We start from the raw sequence: 12,827 nt of genomic DNA, 5'->3' as shown, positions 1-12,827 counted from the left end.
AGTTACTAGACATATACATAGCCTAGTATGCAAGTTACTAGACATATACATAGCGGTGTGTTATATATTTATAATGAAATGACATGACATTTTTTTTAAAGTTTACATGAAACTAGTTTATAGTCTTTGTTCCCCATGTCAAGCAAGTGATATATCCTTCAATAAATACTATACCACATTTTCAGAATGGTTTATTAGGATGATGAGAATGGAGATGACAATATTAATGACAACATTTGATCATATATAAACCATGAGTTTTTAAGAATGGTTTCATTTACGTTTTACTAAAGTTGCTTCATGCCTTTTATGCATTCATAACCATGTGAGCCAGAATACGTTAAAAAAACGTTTTTTTTGCCAATAGATATTGCTACATGACGACTACATACTATTTTTACCAATCTTGAAGGGCTGTTGCATTCTGTCTCTACGGTAATAAATAATTGCGTCACGAGTTGAACGGAAGTGCGACTGCAGTTGCGCACGCATCTCCCACTTGAAAATTGTTGCCATTTATCAATATCTACGGATTGTTTCTTGCACATTAGTTGGGAGATTGTAGACTTTTTACTTCACACAGAGAATACAAATCTGACAAGATGGCCAGCTGCAATTTTCAGGCGCAGTTGGTATCCATTATGGAGGTATTAGCTAAAGCAGCTGTAGCAGAAATAAACAAACGGGTTGATGATAGCTGTGCAGTTATACGGTTGGAAGTGACCCAAAGCCAGCGAGATATTGATGTACTGAAAAGGAAGTGTCAAATGATGGAGGGCGAGCTGAAGAAGACAAGAGTCAGGAGAAAAGGTAATGTGTTATTCATGTAAATTGATTGCATATGCAAAACCCAAATGTGTAACTAGCCCTAATATTTGACAGAATTTAAGTTTTTTTTTTTACCCCATGGCATCAGAGAGATCTTCATATCCAGTCAAGATTGTTTTGAACAAGCAGAGGATTAGCTCACAGTGGAGCGACGAAGAGATTGCTGTTGAAGAGGACTCTCAACCCCAGGTGTGATACATCACCTTTCACAATTAGACCTGGCTTCTCGGATCAGTTATGTTCAAATCAAATTTTATTCGTCATGCTTTGTAAATAGGCGTGGACTAACACAGAAATGAAAGAAAATATAGAAATAATATTTGTTTTTATACATGTAATAATAGATACACAATCAGTAACAATGTAAAATCATAGTAACAATGAATCAAATGTTATTAGTCACATGGGCCAAATACAACAGGTGTAGTTGACCTTACAGTGAAAGGCTTACTTAGGAGCCCCTAACCAACCGTGCAGTTTAAAAAAAATACAGATAAAAGTGACAAGTAATTAAAGAGCAGCAGTAAGGATAACTTGAAGAATGAGTGAACAACAAGACTTTTAGTGCCAAGTCCCCAGGTACATTTGGCCAAATCATGAATGAGACATTTGCATTCATATTCCATTTTTCTGCAAGAATATTGTCAAATCTGTATATCTGGACTTTGATTTAGCTTTCCAAGTATTAGTAGCTGTATTATAAGTTCAACATTTGCAAAACAACCAGTTTTCATAACTGTGAATATTCTTATATGTTGTGTCCAAAAGGAAAAGGCATACTGTCGCAAAAGGTTAGCGCCTACAGTGGGGAGAACAAGTATTTGATACACTGCCGATTTTGCAGGTTTTCCTACTTACAAAGCATGTAGAGGTCTGTAATTTGTATCATAGGTACACTTCAACTGTGAGAGATGGAATCTAAAACAAAAATCCAGAAAATCACATTGTATGATTTTTAAGTAATTCATTTGCATTTTATTGCATGACATAATTATTTGATCACCTACCAACCAGTAAGAATTCCGGCTCTCACAGACCTGTTAGTTTTTCTTTAAGAAGCCCTCCTGTTCATGCAAATAGTCTGGGTAGCCATTTGACTAGATGTTCAGGAGTCTTATGGCTTGGGGGTTTAATCTGAAGCCTCTTGGACCTAGACTTGGTGCTCCGGTACCGCTTGCCGTGTGGTAGCAGAGAGAACAGTCTATGACTAGGGTGGCTGGAGTCTTAGACCATTTTTAGGGCCTTCCTCTGACACCGCCTGGTATAGAGGTCCTGGATGGCAGGAAGCTCGGCCCCAGTGATTTACTGGGCCGTATGCACTACCCTCTGTAGCCCGTTGCCAAGCCGTTTCTATACCAAGTGGTGATGCAGCCAGTCAAGATGCTCTCAATGTTTTTTTTTTAGGATTTGATGGGGAAGAGGCGTTGTCGTGCCCTCTTCACAACTGTTGGTGTGTTTGGATCATGATAGATCCTTTGTGATGTGGGCTTGAACTTGAAGCTCTTGATCTGCTCCACTTCAGCCCCATCGATCTGAGTAGGGGAGTGCTCAGCCCTCCATTTCCTGTAGTCCACAATCAGCTCCTTTGTCTTGCTGACCTTGAGGGATAGATTGTTATCCTGGCACCACACTGCCAGGTTTCTGATCTCGTCCCTATAGGTTCTCGTCATAGTGATCAGGCCTACCACCATTGTGTCGTCTGGAAAACTTAATATTGCCGTTGTGCACAGCCATGCAATTATGGGTGAACAGAGTACAGGAGGGGACTAAGCTCGCACCCCTGAGGGGCCCCATTGTTGAGGGTCAGCGTGGCGGATGTGGTGTTGCCTACCTTCACCACTTGGGGCGTCTGTCAGGAAGTCCAGGATCCAGTTGCAAAGGGAAAAAGGGATACGAGGTGTTCAGTCCCAGGGTCCTTAGCTTACTGATGAGCTTGGAGTGCACTATGATGTTGAACGCTGAGCTGTAGTTAATTGAACAGCATTCTCGCATATGTTTCCTTTTGTCCAAGTGGGAAAACGCAGTGTGGAGTACAATAGAGATTGCATCATCTAGGGATCTGTTGGGGCGGTATGCTAATTGGAGTCGGTCCAGGGTGTCTTTAGATGGTGTTGATGTGACCCATGACCAGCCTTTCAAAGCATTTCATGGCTACAGATGTGAGTGCTACAGGGCGATAGTCTTTTAGACAGGTTACCTTGGCGTTCTTGGGCACAGGGACTATGGTTATTGGAATATCAGGAGAATTTACCGCTTTTGGGTGATTTCATGAGTATGAAAAGTGTTAGATATGGTGTGTCCAGAGTAATAATCTCAGTCCCATGTTACAGCCTACAGATGTGGAGCAAAGAGCAGAGACTGAACCCATACTGATCAAAGATGAAGAGACAGCAGAGGATGTGTGGAAGACTGACCTTCAGGAAGAGCTCAGGATCACTGGAGAGGGTGGGTGCGACCATAAGGGGTACTGCTCTGTCTGTCTATGGACTGTGGTTGTATGCACATTCCAAATTGCTACATTGGTGTTGAGTGTTTTATGTACACACATAGTCGGTTCTAAAACAGTCATGTTTTGCAACTGTTAACCCCTTGCACTCAGCCTTTATGGAAAATGGCCTATATGGATAGGGCCAAATGTAAATGTTTCGAACAGAATAACTTTTAAAAAAGCATGCATGACCATGGTAGCAATTGAAAGAGAACACTTTGGAGATCATGGGGAAATGATCAGACCAAATTTGAGGACACAACAGTTCACCTGACTCAAGACTGAATCCGAAGATTACTCTGACATTTTACATTTACTGTACTTTTCACAGCATTTGTCAATAACGAAATCTGAAAATACTCTGGATACATTCAGTAACAAAAGGTACAAGATAAGACAAAATAATTACAAGGGTTTGAGTGAGAGGTCTTAAGTGACCACACCTCTCCAAACTGTGCATAGTTCCTAAGTAATTTCAATGCACTTTAATGACTCAAGGAAAGAGCCTTCAACTATAAGGTGCTTTTTTGCGGTTTCCTGGCTTTGCCATCGAGGAACTGAAGCATGCACACTTGTAGTTTTGTTTAGAAATCGCAATCTGGGTCAGGTGACATCATTTGAAAGCTTATTCTATTGCCAAAATGTCTAGCTAAGTTATAAAATACGTTCTTAATGTTAGGCTTTCAAAAGGCACTTCAGACAAACAGATTGTAATTTTGGTGTGCATAGAATGGAGTCATGAGTGCATTCAAGTGCATGTTCCGTGGCTAATGTTCTTCACAATAGAACAAACTGGCTCATTTACTTTTTACTATTTTCTTCATTGTAGAATCATAGTGAAGACATCAAAACTATGAAATAACACATGGAATTCTATAGTAACCAGAAAAGTGTTAAACAAATCAAAATATATTTTATATTTCAGATTCTTCAAAGTAGCAACTCTTTGCCTTGATGACAGCTTTGCACACTCTTGGCATTCTCTCAACCACCTTCATGATGTAGTCACCTGGAATGCTTTTCCAACAGTCTTGAAGGAATTCCCACAAATGCTGAGCACTTGTTGGCCGCTTTTCCTTCACTCTGCTGTCCAACTCATCCCAAACCATCTCAATTGGGTTGAGGTCAGGTGATTGTGGTCAGGTCATCTGACGCAGCACTCCATCCCTCTTCTTCTTGGTCAAATAGCCCTTACAGGTGTGTTTTGGGTCATTGTCCTGTTAAAAAAAAATGATAGTCCCGCTAAGGGCAAACCAAATGGGATGGCATCTCGCTGCAGATTGATGTGGTAGCCATGCTGGTTAAGTGCTCCTTGAATTCTAAATAGATTGCTGACAGTGTCACCAGAAAAGCACCATCACACCTCCTCCTCTATGCTTCATGGTGGTAACCACACATGCAGAGATGATCCGTTCACCTACTCTGCGTCTCACAAAGACACGGTGGTTGGAACCAAAAATCTACATTTTGGACTCGTCAGACCAAAGGACAGATTTCCACCGGTCTAATGTCCATTGCTAGTGTTTCTTGGCTCAAGCAAGTCTCTTCTTCTTATTGGTGTCCTTTAGTAGTGCTTTCTTTGCAGCAATGTGACCATGAAGTCCTTATTCACGCAGTCTCCTCTGAACAGGTGATGTGTATGTTACTTGAACTCTGAAGCATTTATTTGGGCTGCAATCTGAGGTGCAGTTAATTGCCAATTTCTGAGGCTGGTAATAAATGAACTTATCCTCTGCAGCAGAGGTAACTCTGGGTCTTCCTTTCTTGTGGCAGTCCTCATGAGAGCCTTAGTTTCATCATGGCACTTGATGGTTTCTGCACTTGAAGAAACTTTCAGTTCTTAATTTTCCGCATTGACTGACCTTCATGTCTTAAAGTAATGATGGACTGTCGTATCGCTTTGCTTATTTGAGCCGTTCTTGTCATAATATGGACTTGGTCTTTTACCAAATAGGGCTATCTTCTGTATACCACCCCCACCTTGTCACAACACAACTGATTGGCTCAAACACATTAAGAAAAATATATTCCACAAATTAACTTTTAACAAGGCACACCTGTTAATTGAAATGCATTCCTGGTGACTACCTCGTGAAGCTGGTTGAGAGAATGCCAAGAGTGTGCAAAGCTGTCATCAAGGCAAAGATTGGCTACTTTAAAGAATCTCAAATATAAAATATTCTACAATGTAGAAAATAGTAAAAAATAAATAAACCCTTGAATGAGTAGGTGTCCAAACTTTTGACATGCACACAGTGCCTTCGGAAAGTATTCAGACCCCTTGACCGTCCCAGCTCTGCGGATTTTTCATTAGCTCACTTGTTTTGGTATTGCACATATGTAGCTTGTTTTTGGTAGCAGGTTCAGGAATGGCTGAAAAATTGCAACATTTACCTGGGGCTAACTCTGCAAATAGCACTGCTATGTGATTTGAAAAGTCGTAGTCAATTGAAAAATATAATACTCATGGCAAAAATATATATTTTTATTTACAATCTGTAGAAACTATGAGAACAAAAGGTTCAGAACTTTTGTGAAACATCACAGCACAGTTGAAAGATATATGGCAATTAGAAGTCAAATGATCTTCAGAGATAGATGGGAGGGGTTGAGGGTAGCTGAAGGATGGGACTAAAAACAAACAAACATTTTACATTAGGTCATCTTTGTATGTAGAAGCCTAAGTATTGTACATTAGTTTACTCCAATTAGGCCCAGCGCTTCAAGCCAAGCCTCCTCCTCCACCCTCTCTCGCGCTCTTCCTACCTGCATAATTTCAGTCGCATCTCATGCCCTACACTTGTCTGTCCATTGCAGATGTAAACAATAGTTTGCCCACTCCATAGCAAGTGACTCTAGCTGCTCTGATTGGTAAAGTAATTTAATGTTGAGCTAATGTAAAAGATGTAGATTTCAGATGTTTTAGAAAAAAACGATATAAACTGGTACTTTTTGGGAGTTTGAACCGGTTCAGAACTTTTATTTTGCAGGTTGCAATAGTGAAACAGAACAAAAAAAAGAATGGTTCCGTTCAGAACGAAAAGATTGGAAAATCATTTCGGTTCCAACCCCTGGTCAAAAACCGTACCTCGCTGTGAAGTGGAGAATCTGAACTCTGAACTCTTACTTTACAGCCACTGCATTCCAATTTAGTTGCTTATCAATGTCAAAATCTGCCATTTTCAACCCATATAGGGGCTGAGTGGAAAGGGCTACAGGTCTTCTGTAATGTTTCTTTTATGTTTATCCCAAATCTTTAGAGTCTGGTTCCAAGCCTGGGAAACCACCATCCTTTGAGCAACGGCACTTTGATGAGGACTTCATCACACAACCCAACATATCTCCTGAAGAGTCAGTGGAACATTACCCCAATTCTGATGGTCCAGAGGAACCAGGCACATCCCGGCTCACGTCTACAGAGGTGTTTAGCACAGAGCAGCACCGGTCAGCCGAGGACGAGGACTCACTAGAGCTAGTGATGGTGAAGGATGAGAAAAAGGAGGAGCTGGGTCAGACCACGGCCCTGGCAGGACTTGACCAGTTTGTCATGGATGAGACTGATGGGCAGCTGTGGACCTCTGTGGATCCAGGCAGACACACTGATGGCCACCCAGATTTCTCCTTTCATGCCACAGAGGAGTACTCTCAGAATATATCTATTTTCCCATCTCAAAGTGTGCTGCCATCTGTTCCTACTATGACAGATGATGCATGGCCATTGCTTCCCTCTTCTATAGGGAAACCACATGCTGACATGCTCAGTGCAGCAGCACACATGAAAAGACATGTCAGGACATTGGCTGATGAGACTAGACAACAGATGCCAGAAGGACAGAGCAGTGAGATGCTGAACTCAAATAATGATGGAAATAGTTTAGCTCTACAGCCAAGGCAGCATCAGCACAGGGCTTCAGAAGCAACAGTGAGAATGAGTGAGTGCATGACAGGGTCAAACATGGCCACCACCTCCACCTTCTCTGGATACAGCCTGAGTCGCAGTAGTTTTAACATGGTGAAGAGAATGAGGACTCAGTGGAGGTCGGGCGGCACCACTGAGAGGCGTTTCAGCTGCACCTTCTGTGGGAAGAGCTTCCAGCGTTTCAGCCAGCTCAAAGTACACCTCCGGAGTCACACCGGAGAGAAACCGTACACCTGCGAACAGTGTGGCAGGAGTTTCACCAAGCAGTGCAACCTGATCAGACATGCTGTGGTCCACAGCGGGGAGAAGCCCTATGAGTGCACACAGTGTGGGAAATGCTTCACCCAGCGCTCCAGTATGAAGTCACATCAGAGAACTCACATAGGAGAGAGTCCAGTGACTCAACATGTGGTACCTGCATACCCTGGGGATCCACACACAAGTTTAATGTTGTCTCAGACGAAATGGAGCAAATAAAACATAATTGTATAGTTTTTTGGTAACATTTTCTATGTGATAATGTGGGAAGAAGTTGAGACATTTTTACACGCTTTTCCTCCAAACTGATTTGTGAAATGGTTTTCATGTTTGACTGTTGACGGCTCCTCACTTTCATTTTAACAAACAATTGATTTACTACTGGTAACATCAATCATAAAAAAACATTCAAATATATCATAAACATGTTATATGGAATGTATTTAAAGACGGTCAATCAGCGCTTTTAGATAAAGAACATACTGTATATAGGAGCCATTTTCGTATGTGTTGACTTGTTAGTGTTTGTCTATCCGGGATGTAATTTCTTGCCACATGGGACAGTCTCATATCAAGTCAGGTTAATACTTTAACTTGATTTCCTGAGTTATAGTTTGAAGTTACTCTGCTGCCTTAAAATCTTACATTATATCATCTCAGCTAGGCAATCAAATAAGTTTCAGTGTAATAGCTTACGTCTTACATGTACAGTACCAGTCAATATTTTGGACACCTGCTCATTTCAAGAGTTTTTTATTTACTTTTACTACATTGTAGAATAATAGTCATCAAAATTATGAAATAACACATGAAATCATGTAGTAACCAAAAAAAGTGTTGAATCCAAATATATTTTGCCTTGACAGCTTTGCACACGCTTGGCATTCTCTCAACCAGCTTCACCTGAAATGCTTTTCCAACAGTCTTGAAGGAGTTCCCACATGCAGAGCACTTGTTGGCTGCTTTTCCTCCACTCTGTGGTCCAACTCATCACTAACCATCTCAATTGGGTTGAGGTCGGGTGATTGTGGAGGTCAGGTCATCTGATGCAGCACGCCATCACTCTCCTTCTGGGTAAAATAGCCCTTACACAGCCTGGAGGTGTGTTTTGGGTCAATGTCCTGTTGAAAAACAAATGATAGTCCCACTAAGCGCAAACCAGATGGGATGACGCATCGCTGCAGAATGTTGTGGTAGCCATGCTGGTTAAGTGTTCCTTGAATTCTAAATAAATCACAGACAGTGTCACCAGCAAAGCACCATCTCACCTCCTCCTCCATGCTTCACGGTGGGAACCACACGTGGAGATCATCTGTTCACCTACTCGGCCTCTCACAAAGACACGGAGGTTGGAACAAAAAATCTAAAATTTGGACTCATCAGACCAAAATACAGATTTCCACCGGTCTAATGTCCTTTGCTCGTGTTTCTTGGCCCAAGCAAGACTTGTCCTTTAGTAGTGATTTCTTTGCAGCAATTCAACCATGAAGGCCTGACTCACGCAGTCTCCTCTGAACAGTTGATGTTGAGATGTGTTGAGATGTGTATGTTACTTGAACTCTGTGAAGCATTTATTTGGGCTGCAATTTCTGAGGCTGGTAACTCTAATGAACTTATCCTCTACATCAGAGGTAACTCTGGGTTTTCCTTTCCTGTGGCGGTCCTCATGAGAGCTAGTTTGATCATAGCTCTTGATGGATTTTGCAACTGCACTTGAAGAAACTTTCAAAGTTCTTAATTTTCCGTATTGACTGACCTTCATGTCTTTAAAGTAATGATGGACTGTCATTTATCTTTGCTTATTTGAGCAAAGAGAAATAGACTTGGTCTTTTACCAAATAGGGCTATCTTCTGTATACCACCCATACCTTGTCACAACACAACTGATTGGCTCAAACGCATTAAGAAGGAAAGAAATTCCACAAATTAACTTTAACAAGGCACACCTGTTAATTGAAAAGCATTTCAGGTGACTATTTCAAGAAGCTGGTTGAGAGAATGTGCAAAGCTGTCATCTTAGCAAAGGGTGGCTACTTTGAAGAATCTAAAATGTATGTTTTGATTCAACACTTTTCTTTGGTTGCTACATGATTCCATGTCTTCACTATTATTCTACAATGTAAAAAATATTTTTTAAAACCTTGAATGAGTAGGTGTGTCCACTTTTGACTGGTACTGTATGTTCATACAACATTACATTTGTGCGGCTGGCTTCCGGGTTGGATGCGCGCTGTGTTAAGAAGCAGTACGGCTGGTTGGGTTGTATCGGAGGACGCATGACATTCAGCCTTCGTCTCTCCCGAGCCCGTACGGGAGTTGTAGCAATGAGACAAGATAGTAGCTACTACAACAATTGGATACCACGAAATTGGGGAGAAAAAAGGGGTAAAAAAAAAAAAAAAAACGATTTACTGTTCACTGCAATCCACCGTCTCATCTGCCCAACCGAGCAATTTATAAACTTGATCCTCACTGTAAAAAAGCATTTTTCTCCCCTTTCTTTTAGACTAGCATTTGGTTTTCAATGGCAGAGATTTGTTGCTGTCCATCTCTCTGGCCTTTGCAACATTGAGAGAATTGTTTTTATTAAAACAATGTCCCATTGAGGATTAACGTGTCAGGACGAGATATGGCGCTTTCAAGACAACTGGGTCAAATCATGACTTCGGTGATCTTTATGTCAGAAAGTCAGAGCTCTAGGAAGATGCCTATAATTCCGAGTTGGATGACCGTTCAACAAGGAAAAAAATCCCAGTTGAAGCTCGTTTTTTCCCCAGATGTTCTGAACGTGGCGATAGGTTTCTCAGACAATCTGCATCATTTTTAAGGATTATTTACAAAGAAATGTAAATAGAAAAACCGGTCAAACGAAATGCATCTAGTTTGCCTTCTTTCCAGCTTCAGTTTAAGTGATTGTGTTAGCTGTGTAGTTGGCTAGCTCCTCTGAGCAGTGTCCCAACGAGAGAGTGCATTTTCAATGCCAGGCGAAATTGCGCATCATTAGCCCATTGGCTGTATCCATAGACATTAAAAACGGATGTATCATGTATCCATATAAATGTATGGTAAGTGATTCAGGCCTACGAAAGTATTCACCCCCCTTGGCATTTTTACTATTTTGTTGCCTTACCACCTGGAATTAAAATAGATTTGGGGGTTTGTATAATTTCATTTACAAAACATGCCTACCACTTTGAAGATGCAAAATATTTTTTATTGTGAAACAAACAAGAAATAAGAAAAAAAACAGAACTATTCACCCCCCAAAGTCAATACTTTGTCGAGCCACCCTTTGCAGCAATTACAGCTGCAAGTCTCTTGGGATATGTCTCTGTAAATTTGGCACATCTAGCCACACAGCTCCTTCAAGTTGGATGGGTTCTGCTGGTGTACAGCAATCTTTAAATCATACCCTAGATTCTCAATTGGATTGAGGTCTGGGCTTTGACTAGGCCATTCCAAGACATTTTAATGTTTCCCCTTAAACCACACAAGTGTTGCTTTAGCAGAATGCTTAGTGTCATTGGAAGGTGAACCTCCGTCCCAGTCTCAAATCTCTGGAAGACTGTAACAGGTTTCCCTCAAGAATTTCCCTGTATTTAGCACCATCCATCATTCCTTCCATTCTGACCAATTTCCCGGTCCCTGCCGATGGAAAAACATCACCCTTTCACGATGCTGCCACCACCATGCTTCACTGTGGGGATGGTGTTTTTTGGGTGATGAGAGGTGTTGGGTTTGTGCCAGACATAGCATTTCCTTGATGGCCAAAAAGCTCAATTTTAGTATCATCTGACCAGAATACCTTCTTCCATATGTTTGGGGAGTCTCCCACATGCCTTTTGGAGAACACCAAACATGTTTGCTTGTTTTTTTCTGCCCTCTCTTCCGTAAAGCCCAGCTCTGTGGAGTGTACAGCTTAAAGTGGTCCTATGGACAGATACTCCAATCTCTGCTGTGGAACTTCGCAGTTCCTTCAGTATTATCTTCGGCCTCTTTGTTGACTCTCTGATTAACAGCCTTGTTCAGGAACAGAACAACATATTTTTACCTTGTCAGCTCGGGGATTCGATCTTGCAACCTTTCGGTTACTAGTTCAACGCTCTACCCGCTAGGCTACCTGCCGCCCCAGTATTGAAGGTCCCTAAGAACACAGTGACCTCCATTCATTCTTAAATGGAAGAAGTTTGGAACCACCAAGACTATTCCTAGAGCTGGCCGCCCGGCCAAACTGAGCAATTGGCGGAGAACGGCCTTGGCCAGGGAGGTGACCAAGAACCCGATGGTCACTCTGGCAGAGCTCTAGAGTTTCTCTGGGGAGATGGGAGAACTTTCCAGAAGGATGACCATCTCTGCAGCACTCCACCAAATCAGGCCTTTATGGTAGAGTGGCCAGACAGAAGCCACTCCTCAGTAAAATGCACATGACAGAACGCTTCGAGTTTGCCTGGCACCATCCCTTCAGTGAAGAATGGTGGTGACAGCATCATGCTGTGGGAATGTTTTTCAGTGGCAAAGACTGGGAGACTGGTCAGGATCAAGGGAAAAATGAAAGGAGCAAAGTACAGAGAGATCCTTGATGAAAACCTGCTCAGGACCTCAGACTGCGTCTAAGATTCACCTTCCAACAGGACAATGACCATAAGCACACAGCAAAGACAACGCACGAGTGACTTCGGGATACGTTTCTGAATGTCCTTGAGTGGCCCGGCCCAGCCAGAGCCTGGACTTGAATCGCTGCCAAATGTGCTTCAACAATGTACTGAACAAACAAAGGGTTTGAATACTTATGTAGGGGCGGGGGGTAAAAAAAATAATTATAAACCTGTTTTTGCTTTGTCATTATGTTGAAAAGACGACTATGCCCGACTTCTAATATAACTTTGGTTTTGGTTGAAAATACGTATTTTTCATGTCGCTGAAAAGACACCTATAAAAAGACGTCTACGGCTCGTTTCGTTTGAAAGTTGAAAATACGTATTTTTCAGGTCGTTTTAACGACATGCAAATAACATAATTTCAGTATACTTGTAGCCTATACACATAGACCAAGTAACTAAAAAATGTTTCACATTTTGTCAAATTAACGATCACACCACTCATTACATTACTCCAGTATTTGTACAAAACATTCAGTCAACGAATACTACAGTTGAAGTCGGAAGTTTACATCCACTTAGGTTGGAGTCATTAAAACTCGTTTTTCAACCACTCCTCAAATTTCTTGTTAACAAACTATAGATTTGCCAAGTCGGTTAGGACATTTTTCCAACAGATTTTTCCAACAATTGTTTACAGACAGATTATTTCACTTATAATTCACTGTATCACAAT

The 12,827-nt window shown here is 41.5% G+C and overlaps 1 protein-coding gene across 1 annotated transcript; it reads left to right on the top strand.

Moving 5' to 3' along the window:
- Positions 1-460: 460 nt before the first annotated feature.
- On the top strand, positions 461-8,568 carry LOC139376230 (zinc finger protein 286A-like). The gene is made up of 4 exons (XM_071118545.1): positions 461-810; positions 917-1,017; positions 3,159-3,273; positions 6,577-8,568. The coding sequence occupies exons 1-4, from the start codon at positions 603-605 to the stop codon at positions 7,710-7,712; spliced, it is 1,560 nt and encodes a 519-aa protein (XP_070974646.1). The 5' UTR covers positions 461-602; the 3' UTR covers positions 7,713-8,568.
- Positions 8,569-12,827: the final 4,259 nt, after the last annotated feature.

This window comes from Oncorhynchus clarkii, chromosome 20 (assembly GCF_045791955.1).
Source record: "Oncorhynchus clarkii lewisi isolate Uvic-CL-2024 chromosome 20, UVic_Ocla_1.0, whole genome shotgun sequence".
NCBI classification, from domain to species: domain Eukaryota; kingdom Metazoa; phylum Chordata; class Actinopteri; order Salmoniformes; family Salmonidae; genus Oncorhynchus; species Oncorhynchus clarkii.
This window is presented reverse-complemented; position numbering and strand designations above follow the sequence as displayed.